General features: G+C 44.2%; 1 protein-coding gene across 14 annotated transcripts in view; it reads right to left on the reverse strand.

Moving 5' to 3' along the window:
• The window catches only part of KALRN (kalirin RhoGEF kinase), a 655,970-nt gene that overhangs the window by 18,621 nt on the left and 619,207 nt on the right, over nucleotides 1–18,142 (reverse strand). For 13 of the 14 annotated variants that reach the window (XM_019652336.1, XM_019652320.1, XM_019652304.1 and 10 more), the window contains 5 exons: nucleotides 7,438–7,465; nucleotides 6,776–6,947; nucleotides 4,982–5,103; nucleotides 3,755–3,886; nucleotides 2,114–2,278 (listed from right to left, as the gene is read on the reverse strand). In XM_019652336.1, coding sequence (XP_019507881.1) covers nucleotides 2,114–2,278; nucleotides 3,755–3,886; nucleotides 4,982–5,103; nucleotides 6,776–6,947; nucleotides 7,438–7,465 — 619 coding nt within the window. Of the gene's footprint in view, nucleotides 1–2,113; nucleotides 2,279–3,754; nucleotides 3,887–4,981; nucleotides 5,104–6,775; nucleotides 6,948–7,437; nucleotides 7,466–12,724; nucleotides 13,986–18,142 lie in introns of those variants that run through there. The other variant, XM_019652360.1, reaches the window with a different exon arrangement.

Below are 18,142 nucleotides of genomic sequence, written 5' to 3' on the forward strand. Positions count from 1 at the left end.
AACAAAGGAACACTCGGGACAATCAGGAATGTAACTTCTGGATATTTTTAAATAAATATTTGGTAGAAAAAGTTAAAAGGGGGAGAGAAAAACCACACTGAAGGCCTAGAAAAGCCAGTGAGACTCAGGGCTGTCGGGAGGAGGCAGCAGACGGGGTAGGGAAAGAGTTACAAGGCCAAGAAAGCAGGGAAGGAAAGGAATGTGCTTAAAACATTCTAAAAACTGCTCATTCTCACCCCACTCTTCTTAGGCATTAATGAGTTTATCCCGTATATTTAATGATTTAGCTTAACCCAAAACACATGCATGAGTAGAATCCTTGTAGCCTTCCCCTGTACGATGTGTTAATCCCCTGACAATAATTCACACACACACACACACACAAACACACACACACACACACATGCAAGCACACACACTAATATCTATCTATTTGTGTTGTCTCTGGGGCCAATGCTCACAAGAAGGAAAAATGAGCAGTGGTCATCTCTGACAAGGATTTAGTCAGTGGCTTGGGAACAGAAGACCAAGCGGGCAGCACAGCTCTTCTGACCACGATCACCTCAGGCTGTCCAGAGCACAGCTCAGCTGGGGCTGAAGATGCCTTATACAACCATGAACTCTGAGGAAACAGACCCAGGGCCGAGGTTTCCTAGTGAGTCACAGGCCCATGGGAGCAAAGGGAGAGAGCTGAGCTGGTGGGGACCGGGCTGTGGAGCATTTTCGGCTTTGGCTGGGGGTGGGGCTGTAGGCCGAGGCCCTAATGGGTTTCTGAATCTCCTCCGGAGACTCCTGGGTTCCCTTAGCCCAAAGAGGCACAGGTTCATTGCCTTTTAAGCACGGTGACCTCCTCTCCCGCCCCAAATGCACAGTTCACGCTGCTGCATGGCTCCAAACGCCACTACTTGGCCATTTCTTTAGGCTAACAAGTTTCCTCTTTCAAAATGTCCTTGGGACCAAAGTGGCTTGCTGAGATAGTGAATAGGTGGGCAAAATAAGGGCCACATTTATAAAATACTCATGTGTAGGTAATTTCAGGTATGTCCTAGTTAACTATCCAACTCATCTACATAAAAATGTAGCCACATTGAGAAAAGACATTTTGGGAAGGTTGGGGTGGGAAAATTATCAAATATTCATTTTGATTCAAATCCTTCAGGGGGCCGGCCAAGTGGCTCAGTTGTTTAAGAGCGCGAACTCTGAGCAACAGCGTTGCCAGTTTGATTCTTACATGGGCCAGTGAGCTGTGCCCAAGCACGTGCTCTTAACAACAAGGTTACTGGTTGGATTCCCGCATGGGATAGTGGGCTATGCCCACCCCCCACAACTAAGATTGAACATAACACCTTGAGCTGAGCTGCCCTGAGCTGCCGATGGGCAGCCAGATGGCTCAGTGGTTAGAGCGTGTGCTCTTAGCAACAAGGTTTGCAGTTTGACTCCCACATGGGATGGTGGGCTATGCCCATCAGCAACTAAGATTGAACATAGCACCTTGAATTGAGCGGCTGCGAGTTGCCACGAGCTGCCGACAGGCAGCCGGATGGCAACTTGACTTGGAGCTGAGGTCAGTCTACAACTAAGATTGAAGGACAACAACTTGGCTGTTCCCCATTCCCAATTCCCCAATAAAATCTTAAAAAAAAAAAAATCCTTCAACCAGGTTGCTTTCCTTTCCGCAGTTTAAATTGGTGAATGTGGCTGTCCATAATGCCTGTGAGGTGCACTTCTGCTTAGCAGGGGTTTCCAGGGGTAGAGGGGGGTTTTAGTGTTCCTGTCTCAGAAGAGAGGCAGGTAGCATCTATGTGACTCATGACATCTGCCTGCCCTTCTCTGTTTCTGGAGATACACACAGGTGCCAGGAAGCTGAGGGGCCCAGAGTAGACATGGGTGGCAAATCTAAATTTTGGTTCAAGACACTTGAAATCACACTTTTATGAAAACACTCTTCATCAAGCCTCTGAAATGTTCCTTGGCCGAAGCCACCAAGCAAATCTAGGTCACTTTCTGCATGGTAACTGACATGTCAATGAGCAGCCAGTATCAATGAGTATGTGACAATGAGCCAGGTGCCTTGCATCCCCCACCGGGGATCCTGGGCGTGACTGGGACTCACCATATTCTGGAAGCCGCACAAACTCTGAGGGCTCACTGGGAAGGCTGATTCCCCAGGGGTTACTGGCACTGACTCTGAACTGGTAAGGACTCCCAGGGCTGAGGTCTTCTATGACGAGGTAAGTGTCCAAGGTCGAAGCTACCGATTGCTGCCAGGCCTGGGAACCTAGTGCACAATTTCCAAGGAGAGGGAAAGAGAGAAAGCCAGAGGGACATTGTTCCAAAGACCTTCAGCAAACAAAGAAAGGAAAAGCAACACATTCCATTCAAGAGACAGCTGTGGTCACTACATGTCAGGCTCTGAAAGCCTGTGGGCAAACTGTGGCAGGTGTGGCTTCAATTTCCTATATGACTGAATACATCACAAGGTGTGTGGAAGCAGATTCTGTTCATTTCAAATGAGCACGTGTGAGGGTGGAAAGGCAGACCACACAGAATTTACAGAGGAACATGTAGCAAATTTTTAATAAGTCCAGAAATGTATACATTAATAACAAAATGAGAAAATATGCATTTGAAAATGGAAACAAAATAGCAAGTTCTGAACATGTATTGAGCACTACGTGCATGTAAAATACTATGGAAGGCATCTTCACTTCACTCTCTCATTTAACTTTCTCACTTAAATCCACAGGAACCCTATGAGGTCTAGGGCATTTATCTCACTGGACAGATGAAGAAACCAAGACTCAGAAAGATTAAACACTTTTCCCAAGACAACTTAGTTGATAAGATGAATTATGAACTGAATAATGCTGAGGTAAATATGAGCCTTGTGAAATGTGTCTGTCAGCTCAGCATTAGTACCGTTGTGCTGAGTTGGGAGACATAAGAGTGAGCAGCTTAAGAAAGATGCAGAAATAAATAGCTTTATAACTGCACAGAGGCTACTAGAAGAACGAAGAGTTAAAATAATAAGTAATGGAAAGTAGAGGAAAACAAATGATTTGGGTTGCAAGCAGTTGCTTTCATTTCTGTTTAGCAATCATCGTGTGATTCAGAAATGTGTTATTAACAATTAGAACTATGTGGCAGTTTCATATTTTAGCTCTTTCTTCTTGATAAGTAGGTGTCAGGCTCAGTTTTTTCTAACTGCTAAGGAAATGTATGTACTTTTAGCATGTAAATGTGACAAATTTAAAAATGGAACAATTAAATAAATTTATATATATATATATATATATATATATATATATATATATTTATTTATATATGGTGGGGGTGGGAGTAAAGCTCAGCTCCTGCTCCTCTATCTATTACTCTGGGAGAATCACAAGTTAGCAACCTAGAGAGACCTGGGTTCTAATGCTTGCCCTGCTGCCTCTCATTAACTCCAGCCTCGTGCTAACCCCTTAGGCCTTAGCTTCCTCATCTGTAGGCCTGATTGTCGCTATTGGGTGATTGGCTTTGTTAAGTAGGGAAGCACATGAAGGCACTTTGGAACCTGTCATGAGCCTTTATCATTTTGGTGAAAACCACTGCTCGATGTTTGAGACCAGAAGGCGCTATCTATATAGTCTGGCGCTGAGGCCTTCGTGCTCCCACAAGAAGGAACGGCTGCTGAGAGGCACAGAGGGCTAACAGTTTTATAACTCTGAAGATCCTTCTTATGAGGAAGAGAAGACAGAAATAGGTGGCCCACCTTCCTCTCTGTACTCCACGGTGTAACCAGAAATGGTGCAGTTTCCTGTGCTGGAAGGGGGCAGCCAGCGGAGGATCACGGAGGTGCAGCTTCTCTCCTGGGCGATGGGGCGGTTAGGGGCCGCTGGGACACCTTCAAGGACAGAAATTAGGGTCAAGTGCTATTTCTGCAGAACTTGGCATTTTACACCAAGGTTGAACATCACCTAGGAAACGTTACCTAACCTGCGTCTCAAATTTTTCCTATGACCTTCTCCACCAAATGCCGTGGCTTTCTCGGGGCCTAAGGGGGATTTAGGGGACACACCCTGCTGTTGCAAGTTTCTCCTTAGGCGATAAAGCTTGGTCAGGGAACCACGCAGGAGGTGCATGGTAGGTCACAGACAGCTCTTAGTTAAAAATCGTTCTCTTCCCGTTTCCTAGAACTTTACTCTGGAATTTTCACACTAGAATTTTCCTTCCCCAGGTCTCCAAGAACCTTTGTAATGTCCACTTAAAATGTTTGACTAACACAAATTCATAGGGATAGAAAGTGGAATGGTGGTTGCCAGGGGTTGGGGTTGGGGGGGGGTGGCGTGGCAGGGAGGAATGGGGGAAGTTGTTCAATGGATACAGAGTTTCAGTTTTGCAAGATAAAGAGTTCTGGAGATCGGTTACACAACAATGTGAATGTACTTAACACGACTAAGTGTACACTTAAAATTGGTTGAGATGGTAAATTTTATGTTACATGTATCTTACCACACTAAAAAATAAATATTCAAAAGGTATAAAAAATGTTAACTAAAGAAAACTGTACCTTGCACTTTTTTTTTTTAAATTGGGGAATTGGGGGAGAGGAACAGCATTGGGGAATCAGGGAAGGGGAACAGACAAGTTGCTGTCCTTTTGTTCTTCAGTCTAGTTGTAGAGGACCTCGCTTCACTGGCCCATGTTGGTATTGTGATCATTGCGCTCTTCCTGGCTGAGGCAGGCCAGGCCAGTCTCCGGCCATTGGACAGTCACTCATGGTAGCTTACGGCAGCCCACTGCAGCAGGGGCTGCAGCCTACGCCATCGCCAGCAACTCATGGGCAGCCCAGCTCCAGGTTGAGCTGTTGTTTACCATCTTAGCTGTAGAGGGCACAGCGTCACTGGCCCGCATATGGGATCTGAACCGGGGCCCTCCTGCTCAGAGCTGGCATCCCAAGACAACTCTTAATGAATGCGCCACTCGGCCGGACCTGTACCTTGCACTTTAACGGTAGCAGACGTGGATGTGGTCCCATGGTCATTTGTTGCTATGCAGGTATAGATCCCGCTGTCTTGGGGCATCAGGTTGCAGATCTTCAGGGTGATTTCTCCGGAATCACTAGAGACACCAAAAAGATGCCCTTCAAACTCCAGTAATGAAAGAATTGACTGGCACAGGGTTGGCACGTGGTGTGGTGAGCCGGTTCTTAGGCCCAAGGTCTAGTCCCGTTTTGTTACACACTTTGGGTGATCAGCTTGCCTCCCTATATTCCTGTTTCCTTATGGGGGGCGGGAGGGGGGATTCATGCCATGCCCATCTCTCAAGTTTGTTGGATATGAGGGATAGGGATAAAAAAATAAAATGAGATAAGAATTAGAACATAGTTTCAAATACATTAAGTCCTATACAAGTACTGGTCCACAGTATTACTCTAATTATTATCATCAGCAACTTTGCCCTAAAATATTTTCAGTCTCACAGGTTCAGTAATAAATGGTACAAAAAAAAAAAGAAAAGAAAAAGGAAAGACTAAAGAATGAAAATGTTCAAGTATTTCAAATTCTACATGTGGACCCTCAAAATAATTAAATGAATTAAATAAAGGGCAAAAATTCCTCAACTAAGTGATAATTCTCCCAGTAGTCCCCATCTGGGATCCAGGATATCGAAAGGAAAAACTGCTCTAAAATGGTTAAATACAGAAGTCCCAGTCAACCCCACTTTTCCCCACTGGTGGTGACATAAAGTGGTGATCTTCACAGCCCTCACCACTCACTGACTCAAACTATGCTCCTTGGGTCCACTGATATTTTAGACCCTGGGCAGAGAGGCTCTTCCAGGAACACTATTTCACACACACAAATATTAAGTTAATGGATGAAAGTGTCTTGACCCTAAGTGTTTCTTCCATAAACGTTTCTTAAGCATTTAGGGCTTGTTACTGCGTGTCCACTGTGAGCAGTAGTACACAATCAAGTTCATAATTAGTAGCAATACACACTAACAGGATGATTGGGAGGCAGTCACAAGTTTTGTTAAACACCCTTTTTGCATAGAAGCACGCTGTGGCTGGATTTTCTGTTTTCTGTTGCACATTGTGGAGTGGGTCCTTTTATTTTCTTCTAAGAAAGTTGTTCTTAGGCTAATGGAGGAATTAAATATGTCTATCACTGTTTCAGGATCCTGAGGGGCATGGAGAACACTGGGACATGTGAACATGAGGACCACGTTCCCACCACATGTTTGGAGCCTTCCCCACTGATACAGAGAGTCCCTTGGGGATCCTTAGGAAAAGGTTATTAAATAGGGTGGATGAAGTCAGTGACTGTCAAAGCTCTTCAAAAGTATGGTTCAGGCTTGACTTGAGATATAAAGGTTGATGTTTTTCTTTATTTGCTTAATGTGGGTCCAGAAAGCAGTCTTTCCAAACTGTTCCTTTTGGTCTCAGGTGTGTCTACGTGATGTTGAGTGACATGTGAATATGTGCTGGTCATGACCTAGGTGTTGCTCAGGCTGAGTGGCGGGTTGTAGCGAGCGGCTGAGGTTGTGCCGACAGCTCACAGGCCTGAGTCTAGGCCGTGTGAGTATTGCGAGAGTACACTACTGTGACACCCATGGTTTTTAACTTTCTTTCCTAATCAAGGCCAGGTGTTTGCACTAGAATAGGCTCTAGGGCAGCTCTTCTTTTGGAGAGAGAGAAACTAAGTAACCAAACAGAAGCTGCACCCCAGACTTGCCTCTGGGTGCTGCACTAAGGAGCAGGGGTGCTGAGGTAGGGTGATCAGCTTACCAGGAAGAGACGGTGTATGTGGCCGAGCTGTTGTCAGTGTCAAGGATGGTCTGGTCTGGACCCTTCCAGGTGATGGCGGGCTTTGGCCGCCCACAGACTTTGCACTGCAGCGTCACTGTGTCTCCAAGCAAACAGGTCACGTCCACTAATGGCACGAGGAATTCTGGGGCCACTGTGGTCAAATCAACATAAATTCACATCGTTCAGAACAAACTTAGACTAAAACAGCCATTTTACAACCCAGTACTCTTATTTCCCACCCATGGTGTGTAACGATCCAAATAACCTTCCGCTTAACACTGTTGAGTCATCTTGTCCCATGGGAAGGTATTTTTAAACGTAATAAATGTTTGTTGTAGAAAAATTAGGAAATACAGATAAATAAAGAGAAGAAAAAGCTCTACAATGTCAGGATCCCGAGGTAACTACTGTGAGCCTTCTGTTATATAGCCTTTTAGTCTTTATATCAAAACACTTCCTCATACAATAAATTGGATCCCATAAAACATATTTCAAGTTGCGGTCCTTTCACCCTAATATTTCATCATAAACACCTTTCCTTGTCTGTAAGTACAGAACTACCTGACCCTTGTTTAAAGGCTCTACTTCAGTGCTGCGTTTGCCAATCCTCATGTTCTCAATTCTACTACTTTTTAACTCACCTTCTTGGATGAAATTTGGATTTAAGATCTGAAAAACACAAAGAAACAGAAAATCGCTTAAATCCTAAATTACTAAAAGAGAACAGGAGACTTTTACCCTACTGAATTAAAAAAAACATACAAATTAGGGGGATGAAGTGCAGAGCCCAGCCTCTGCTGTCTGTGACCATGTCACCATCACTGTAACAAAGGGCCCCGGTTTACCTTCCTGTCTAACTCTGGTTTGTCCCAGGACTCTGGGGGGTCCAGGGCCCAGGCAGGTTTACCGTGACCGCGAGCTCTGCCGGCGGCCGCTGGCCTTTCTGTCCCCCAATGCCTCAGGGGCTCTTCCTACCACAGGCATAAAAGCCCATTCTCCTGCCCACCCAGTTCTACATCCACTCAAGCAATGCGACGGCACTGATTCTTTCCAGCATCTTGAATGTTTAAAACCAGGACCTGACGTCTATCAAACTGGAAAGGTCCCATTAACCATTAACCAGTAACCCAGCGGCTTCCTTCCAAACATACCCGTTCTCCCCAAGCAGAGAAACTGCTCTGCAAATAGCTAAATGCAGAGCTTGTCTGTTTGAAGGTGAAAGGGAGAGGTTATGCCCGTCCATCTTGTCCCCAGCACGGCTTCCTGTTGCCCAGGCCTCCATCTGGCAACTTGAAAACCACTGACCTAATGGTTCTAGGCCTTTTTGCTGCTCAGGTGAGGAAACGGAGACTCAGGTGGACTAAGGGACTTGTCTAGGTGGCGGAGGCACTGCCGCAGCTCTTGGCACATGCTGTGCTGACTGCCTCATGATACCCTGCATCTTCACAGAAGGGAAAACCTGCCAGCCCACCAGCCAGGCTGAAAAGTTCCTCCTTCCTAGGAGGATGGTTCTCTTGATTTCCCTCCCATCCTTGTATTACCTCGATTACCTTGTATTAAGTCTGGCTCAGAAAGCCTGGCAGGGTGAAGGTGAACAAAACATGGGCTTCGGAGTCAGAGAGCTTGGGGCTTACCTCTTTTAGTTAATGTGATTTTATGTTAATTACATAACATTTATTAGCATCGATTTCCTTCACTATAAAATGGGAACAAATAGTACCTACTGCAAAGCGTTATCACAAAGATTAAATGAAATAATGTGCGTCAAATGCTTAGCACAATGTTGACAAGTAACAAGTATTCAGTGGCTATTTAAATAAAGATTATCTAATTGCAATCATTTCCCTTCTGCTAAGCAGCCTATTGTTACAGGGACTTATCTCTAATAAATTTATTTTGCAAAATTCTTTTTTCCTTCATGATGAAGCCAGAAAGCTCATGTGCCTTACAAATATCCCATTGGGGCATTCACACTTATCTGCCTATATTTATGTTGTATGTGGACATGGTTTCTGTGTGCTCTTCACTTATATAGGCATCCATATGAGCCCTTTGGACCAAAGATGCTATTTCTTCCTTTGGGTTCCCCTTTGCAGACCAGTTGCCCATGTACGCATATACCTCCCAGGTTTTTCATGAAGTAGCTTGCAGAACACTCCTGAGATGCCAAGTCCTGGGGCTGAGTGTCTCAAGACTGACCACTGTAGTGCCCTCTGCTTGTCTCAAAGGGCCACTCACGCCACTCTCCAGCCTTCCTTTAAATTTGTGGTTCTCGATCTTTGACCTGGAAAGCTTTAAAATCACAAAAGACCAATGTCTGGGTTTCATGCCTGGAGATTCTGTTGTAATAATTCTGTGTGAAGGAGGGCCAGGCATTAGGAGTTTTGAAAGCTGCCTCAGGTGCGTGAACATGCAGCCTGGTTTGCTGAAAGCTGGGGAATGGTCCCCTCTAGCCAAGGGAAGTGATCTCAGGTAAACTGACTTCCTGCCCCTGAGGCTTTGCTGGGGTGAAACATGGAATGCGTGGGGCAATTGTTAAAAGCTTCTGCCTTTCTCACATCTAAGAGACCCGCTCTAAATGAGGAGACACTGGGCCATGGTAGGGAAGTACCCCTAAACATGGTGGGCAGCACCACATAATTTATAGGGGGTGCAAAGGAGGCCATAAATTTACCACCTGGCTTAGGTGAGGCAGAGAGGATGACATCCGAACCAGTCATTTCACAGTCCAAGAAAAGGGGACTGAGAATATTGTCTAAAGTCAAAGGTGGTTCTCTCAAGGTGGCGGGATGAAGGTTAGCTTTCCCCGCATTCAAAAAACATTGTCTTCTCCTCCAGGCTGAGGTAAGGTTTAGTGGACACAGAGATGCTGAGACATAGGCCCTGTCCTTAGGATTTATAAAATGTCTGAATTTTGGGTGTTTTTTCCCCTTTCTCTTCTTACCTTGGTTTTTCAAATGTTCTGCAGTGAGAATGTTTCACTTTTGTAATAACTTTTTTTTAAAAGAAAAAAAGCTCAGTCAGAGCTATTAGACTGTAGATTCTTCAAGGATAGGAACCACTTGTTATTGATCTTTGTAGCTCAGGCCCCGAGCATGGGGTCTGCCGCACATGGGCACGTAATATGTTCATGTTGGCTGAGTGAATATTTGACCTTTGTTCTCATTTCGGGTCTCCCAAAAATTGAGGACTGGTTCATAAATAGAATCTGGAAATAGGACCAAAAGATCTATAAAATAACGACTTCTGGGTATATTACTAATAATAGTTCCCTAGAAGCTGTTTTCAAACACAGATGGAATGCAAACTTTTTGGAAAAATGATTAAAAAACAATAAAATCCATTGCCTCTGAGAGAGGAGGTTCTTAGTAGCATGATGTGCAGGAGGGAGTATAAACTCTGAAAGCGTAAACTCGGAGCACGTAGAATCCAGACCTTAAGGCAGACATGCTCTCTTGCTTTGGACAACATTCTTAAGCAACATGGGCCTCAGTTGCATCTGTAAATTGGGGATAATAATGCACACCTGGAAGGTTGTTTGATGTCAGACTCATATTTGATGACCGTTTATTGAGCTGCCCCTTGTTTAGCTGGTGGTGGCCAGCAGGAAGCCAGGCAGATATGCTCAACTACCCTCATTGGGCCAACAGTCTAGTGGGGAAGGTGGAACTAGGTGACATCTGCACAGTGTAGAGAATGGTGCCTGGCTGGCGAATGATCGACCTTCAACAGACATGAAGCTCTGCCCCTTCCGTTGTCCCACCTCCACTCAATCAGAAGGACTCTAGAGTAAAAAGAACTTGGGAACGCTGCCAACTTTGTTCAGTGGCCTGCATCTCCCATCCTGATGGGAGCAAGGCAGTGAGACATGCCAGGAGTCTCAGAGAGGAGACAAATGACAAATGGAAGAGACAAATGGCAGGTTCCCTACATTACAAATTTTAAGTGGGGTTTCACAAACCTGTACTGGGCCAGTACTTTTATAAAAACACCACCCCAAACTGCTGCTTAGAGGATTTCTTAACTTATTTCTGTTTTTCATCACAACCCCAACTGTGTTAAGTATATTATTGAACACACTCACTGTTTAAAGAGCAAATCTTCCTAATGTGGGTGTAGACTTCAGCGGGGAACTTGGAAGGAAAGGCTGCCAATAAGGCTTCCTTGCAGGTTCTCTGTCTGGAGGGGCTCGTGGGAGGCATCGGTCTTCATTCCTCTGCCTCCTGGCTGGCCCAGGTGTTGCTGATGATGGTAATAACATCACTGATTGGTGTAGCGTTATGTAGGGGGCATTAGCTACTCACACATTCTTTCATGTGCTCCTCCAAAACCCTGGGAGGAGGTGCCAAGCAGGTGTTATTTACCTCCATTTCCAGATGAGATAGGGAAGTACGTGCAAGATTGTAGAGACAGTGACAGAAGACTGGCTCCGAGTGCTCTTTGCACCCAGCAGTGAGTGCAGAGGCAAGGTCTTGGGAAAAGCGTGAAACTCTGTCATCAATGTCAGAGGCCTGCCGGCTTACCTTGGCTTTCTTACCTTGCCCTCCATCCTATCTCTACCTAATCCTTCTCTTCAAACTCCACTAGCAAGGACCAAGAGCCTGGGCAAAATCCATGCTAATGCTTGTTCTAACCTTGGGTCTGGATTATGCCCATAGATGATGCCTTCCTCGTTTTTCTTCTTTCTATTGGGTTGTTGGAAAAGTCATGATGTATTTTGTCTATGTTTTTCAAAGGTCATTTATTTATATAAAGAACAAAGATCAATCAATGATACATTGCCCGTTTTGTTTCATAACCTTTTGCCATCTCTCAGTGAGCTTCATAATTCCTCGTTCATAGAAGGACCTGTCTTTATTTGCAAAAAAGCTGAACAAGGTGCTGATTTACAGCCTCATCTGAATTGGACGTTATACCACGCAAGGAGTTTTGAAGAGAGCGAAACAAGTGGAAGTCTGACGGTGCAAGATCAGGCGAGTGTGGTGGGTCTGGCAACACATCCCAGCCAAGCTCCAATAATTTTTGATGGATGATCAAACTTGTGTGTGGTCTCGCATTGTCACGATGAAGCACAACTCCCTTACAATTAACAAGCTCTGGATGTTTCTGAGTGATGTATTCATTCAAACTGTCCAATTGCCGACAGCACACATTCGAATTGATTGTTTGATTCCTTGGTAGGAGCTCGAAAAACACACCTTTAAAATCCCACCACACTGAGAGCATAACCTTCCTCTGATGAATGTCTGCTTTCGATGTCGTTTGAGGTGAATCATCACGTCCCGTTTGCATACCACATTGTTGTAAACAATCCACTTCTCATCACCAGTTATCAGTCGCTTCAATAAAGGATCGGTTTCCTCATGTTTAATGACCATGTTGCAGATGTTTATATGCACTGTCAAATGAACTTCTTTGAGTTCATGCGGAACCCAAATATCGGACTTGCTTATGTATCCTAGCTTCTTCAGGTAGTCATGAATGCTTGAATGATGGATGTTCAATGTTTCTGCAATCTATTGTGTTGTGTAACATGGGTTTGACTCTATCAATGCCTTTATTTTGTCATCATCAACCTCGGTGGGCCTCCCTGACCGAGGAGCATCGTTGAGATCAAAATCACCAGCACGGAATTTCGTGAACCATCGTTGGCTCTGACATTCTTGTAGAGCATTGTCACCATAAACTTTATGCAACTTTTCACAAGCTTGATGCACATTCTTTCCTTTATGGAAATAAAACAGTAAAATATGGCAAAAATGCAGTTTGGTCTTCCATCTTCAACTTGTTGTAAAATCTCCAAAACTCAACCAAATCGCTCAATTTTTTTTTAGAATGAAGCTAGAACTGTCAGCTGTCAAATGACATAGCAATAACATAGATGCGAATGACTCTAGTACTTCCAAAAATGAACTAATGCCATCTGTCGCAAACATGCGTCATGACTTTTCTGACAATCCAAGACTTGAAAGCAAATCAGAATGTGGACTGGAGGAGGGTTATGACGGCCTTCTCACACTGTAGTGTAATAACTTATGTATTTGTCTATGGCTCCCTATAAACTATTGGGCCCATGCGGACAAGGACCATGTTTTATTGACTGCTATTGCCTCAGAGCCTAGCACAATACCTGGCACATAAGCACTCCATTTATATTTGTCAAATGAAGAAAAATTTAAAATGGTGGGATCCTAATTTGGGGGAGGAGAGTTGAGAAAATGTCTTGCCATGGATTTAGGGTGTTTCTCTATTTCCATCCATCAGGAATGTGGTTTGCTCTGGAACTTCATCGGTCAGTCCATGCCTGAGGTTTAGCCAGTAGTGGTTTTCCGCTCCTCCCTGCTCTCCCAGAGGCTGGCACCTGTGGCTCTGATCATGTGCCCATCCATTGTAACATCTTCCTTGTATGTTATTGCCCTACCAGACTTGTGAACCCTTTGAAGATAGCAACCCTTTTACATGTTTTACGTACCATCTGTCATGTTGCTTAACACAGCACCTTGCACTTAGCAGAAGACCAGGTATTTGTTGAATCAAATTAACTGAGGTCACTCAATTAGTAGACTAAAATTTAGGTCTCCTGACCACCTTGTCTAATAATCATGGTGGATGTGTGCAGGGACCCCAGGTATCAGGCTGGGACCTGAAGGGCTAATCATAACTGTACATGTTTCTTGAAGCCTAATGTTTTCCTTCCTTAGAAACAGTTTGGGAGCCCTTGTAGAGTGGTAGATGGGAAGGAGGAGAGAACTGGAATCCAAAATGGATGTGGTAGTGGAGGCAAGAGTGGAGGGAGAGTGGGGGAAAGTGCATCTTTGTATAAGATGCACATGTCCTCTCTCTAGGAGACCCAAATCCAAGAGGACAAGGCTGGTACAGACAGTGTGGGAAAGAGCTGCTTAGGAATCTGGTTTTATTTGAACAGCAGAGGGCAGCAGGTGGTAGTGCTTCCTCCTAGATGGGGGAAAAGAACCACCATCATGTGGTCTGTCTGCAACTTAGTTTCTTCCTGTGGGAGAGAATTCCAATCGTTTTCTTCATTTTTTTTCTTCAAAAAGGGAGACTCAGTGAGGTAACAGAAAAGAATTACAGGTAAAATCAACCAGCACTGAATTAACACGCTGAACTTTGAAGCAATCTTGAGTCTATTTTTCTTGCCAGTCAGCGTCCAAGATTCTGTCTCTACATCCTGAAAATAAGGGCGAAATCCTTATCTGTCTAGAAAACCGGGTGATTTCAGAAGAAAAATACCGCTACTCCATTTTTTCCAAATCCCTCATCACCAGTCATAAAACACAGTTCAAAACTACATATGGAAAAGGCTGAAGAAACTCAAACTAAATGTCTTAAACTCAACTCAGAGCTACTTTGAATAAACCAACCTCTCTCTCTCTCTCTCTGTGTATATATATATGTGTGTGTGTGTGTGTGTGTACATATATATATATATATATATATATATATATATATATATATATATATATATAACTTCTAAAAATTTAGGTATGGTTTCTGGTTTGAAGGTTTAACCAACTTCATGTTTTCAATCTGGCCAAACCAGACACAATTTTGTGAATTTTTAGAAAATATTTTTCTGGATGTTTAGAAAATATTTTTCTAAATTTTTGGAAAATCTTCCTACCACTGTTCATTTCTAAATGGACACAAAGCAAGCTGCAATAAAAAACTTTGTAAATGGAACTCAATCCCAAACAGCAATAGAATTGTCTCTGAACTAGTTCCTTACTTACCAACTGTTTTCATTCTTTAGTTCTAAGTATTTTTTCTTTAACTATGATTTTTTTACCCAATTGTAATAGAAATGTTTTATAATTTCTAAATGTATGAAATTTAAAAAAAGATTTGTTACTGATTTCTAACTTAATTGCACTGTGGTTGGAATGCTTGGTCTATATGTTACTGATTCCTTGATTTTTTTTATGGGACTCGCTCATCAGTCAGTTTTTGTAAAAATTCATGTGTCCTTGAGAAGAACATATAAGCACTAATTATTGTGTAGTTTTCAGGAATGGCCATGTGTCAATCAAATTGTTTTTATGGCGATTTCTAGTTCAAATTCCTCTCCCACCTCTCCTTGGTATTTTGGTTAGAGAATATTTAGTGTGTCCTCAAAAATAAAAGAATGAAAATATGATTTTTAACAGAATAATGAATAAAAAAAAATCTATCACCTGTCCCCAAAAATAGTCGAGGGGAAAGGAACAAAAAGGTGGTTTATTGCTGTATATATATTGCTCTCACCAGATTCTTAGGAGCCTAGGTGTCTGCTAGGAAGTGACTGGGATGAAGATGGTCAATGGTGGTATAACTTCCTTTCTATAAATCACATGGCTATCTTGGAAGCCAAGATCTTGACTCTGGATACAGTCTTTATGGATGAATGTTTTGAGGTCTCCTCCCTTAATGATTTGACCCTGATCATATCCCTATCCCTAGAAGTTTTTACTGAGTAAAACAACCTCTTAGAGTCTAAGGACCCACGACAGGTTAAAATTTGCTCTGAGGATATGGAAAAGTACAAGGTTGATTTGGGGTTTCCTTTGGAGTCTCCAAATAGGAATGCCCAGCCTGATGTCTCTTCCCTTTCCCTCCATAGTACTCACTGCAATACTGTAATGCTTTGTGTTATTTAATTTTGTTAAGTTGAATTGACTAGGACATCACATTGAGTGAGCCTTGACAGCATGGTGGCGGGGTGTACAGGAGGGAGGGAGGTGGTGGTCTTTGCTCCTCCAAAAGCTGGCTCTCAGAACAGCTTCTCCTGGGTCCATGGCACCTCATAATCTCATTAGTTTACACCTTAAAGGAAATGGACTAGGTCTCCAGACTAGGGTGAGGGTGACACAGGACATGCATGACTGCGGGTATACTGATTGTTGGTCTGAGAAACCAATTCAGAAGTTTCCAGCTCATGCAATTGAACTTCCTTTCTTGGCTTCTACTGCTGGACTCCTGAGTCATTGGGCAAGTGTGTGGGTGAGGCCACATAATTCCCCCAACAGTCAAGGGATTTAAAAAGTCGTTGAGGTAGAAATTCTCGTGCAACAAGGGAGGGCCTGAACCTGACCCTTCTTAAGAAACTATTTGAGCCTCAGCGACAGACTCCTTTCTTCTATGTCACACACCAAGTTTGGCCTCTCGAAGTACCACAGTCAAGACTTGCCCTTTTCATTGGTTGAATGACCATGACCTCTCTGAGCCTGTTTCTTCTAGGAGGGTAAGAAACCCTCGTCTTCACTAGGTGGTTGGAAGAAACAGAAAGCATAATAGATGTGACTGAATATGCAGTGGAAGATCTCCAGGAGAAATGCCAGTGCCAGCAAGCTAAGTGCCCTTCTCTCTGTGGTAGAATATAAATCAGTGCGCATGTAGAGGCAGAACAAAGCCAGGCAAGAAGAGTGAGTCTCTAGGCCAAACCCATCAGATATATTACAAAGAAAATATTAAAAAATAAATAAAACCAGAGGAATGTGATGCTTCCCTTTCTTTTCTCCAAAGAGTTCTTTTCACTAAAAAATGAAAATGCAGAAACAGGCATCGGTGGAAACACACTGGCGATGCCAGGGGTTCAGTCACCTGACTAGGGGTGTAAAAGTTTCCTTTAGTCTGTCTGGCCAGATTATTTTGAAGCTCCGAATCTGGGACAGGGAGTCTAAACAGCTGAGGTGGGAGCAGCAGGCTAGCTCTTTATAGACGTGGAAGCTGGAGCTGGAGAATGTGGGGTTGGGGAAGGAAAGAAGGGTCAGTTCCGGCCACTCCAATCCTTCTCAGAGCAGGGAGCGGGCACTCTCATCAGGTCTCAGGAGGCCATTCCCGCCACACCCTGTGCAAAGCAAATTGCAGGGACAAAGCACAGAATCTTCTGCTTCCTCTTCTGTTGGGGTCTCACTGTTTTCAGAGTCAGATGTTCAAAAGAGCAAAGGGTCTCAGCGTCCTTCGATGTCACACCTTAGGTCTGCACGGTGCTCAAAGGGTCCACGTCACTTACAGAAACACCTGCACCCTTGGAGTTGTGTGACTTCCCACAGAGAAACCCAGGGCTCAGAAAGGCTAACTGGCTTGAGGCCTCACAGCTGACAGTCTCCCGACTGGAGTCCAGGTTTTCTGACTCCTGTTGCAGTGTTCTTTCCATGGGACACTGCCTTTGTGTGATTTTTATTTAAATCATACCTCAGCCTTGGAAAGCTGAGATGGGCAGAAATAATATTTCTCTTTGTTGAGCTGGAACATTGAATGACAAATTCATACAGAAACATTGACACTAGACGGAAGGTCTTCTCATCTGTCAGGGTCCGTGTTTTAGATTATAACCAACCTGGAGATGGGGGTACTCCAAGAAGGGATCAGAATTGATGGAGGCGAGAGAACACCCAGAGGTAACCAGATAATGCCTTTCACTTTCTCATTTTTGAACAGAAAGTTACCACTTCCTCTCCCTGAGTTTCCTCTTGTAAAAGTCTTCCAAAGGGCTGGAGGGGGGATGGGAATGGGGAGTTGTTTAGCGGGTACAGTTTCAGCTTGGGATGATGAAAAGGTCTGGAAATGAATAGTGGTGATGATTACACAGCTTGTGAAGGTATTTAATGCCACTTAAAAATGGTTAAGATGGTATATTTTATGTTATGTATATTTTACCACAATAAAAAAAATACATGGGGCCAGCCGAGTGGTGCGTTGGTTAAGAGTTGGCTTGGGATGCCAGCTCTGAGCAGCAGGGCCCCGGTTCAGATCCCACATGGTCCAGTGATGCTGCGCCCAGTGATGGTGAACAACAGCTCGACCTGGAACCAGGCTGCCATGAGTCGCTGGCAACGGCGCAGGCTGCAGCCCCTGCTGCAGTGGGCTGCCATAAGCTACTGTGTGTGGCCGGCAGCCAGCGTGAGTGGCTGGCAGCTGGTGTGAGCTGCCAAGAGCTGCCATGAGCGGCTGTCCAGAGGCCGGCAACCGATCTGCCTCACCCGGGAAGAGCGCAATGATGATACCAACATGGGCCAGTGAAGCGATGTCCTCCACAACTAGACTGAAGAACAAAAGGACAGCAACTTGTCTGTTCCCCTTCCCCCAATTCCCCAGTACTGTTCCCCTCCCCCAATTCCCCAATAAAATCTTAAAAAAAAAATACATGAAGGGGGTGGGGCTAATTAAAGGTTTCCAAGTTTCCGTCAACTCTGAATGTCTGTGATTCTTACCCTAATTGGAAATTTTCTCCTAAATTTGCTTCACCTTTCTAAATGTTTTCTCTCCCCCACCTCTCAGAACCTCTCCTACAAGATCCCAACCCTGTTCTTATTGTAGAGAGTGACCCCCTGAGCTAAATATCTCGTG

Source organism: Hipposideros armiger, unplaced genomic scaffold (assembly GCF_001890085.2).
Source record: "Hipposideros armiger isolate ML-2016 unplaced genomic scaffold, ASM189008v1 scaffold_8, whole genome shotgun sequence".
In the NCBI taxonomy this organism is placed as follows: domain Eukaryota; kingdom Metazoa; phylum Chordata; class Mammalia; order Chiroptera; family Hipposideridae; genus Hipposideros; species Hipposideros armiger.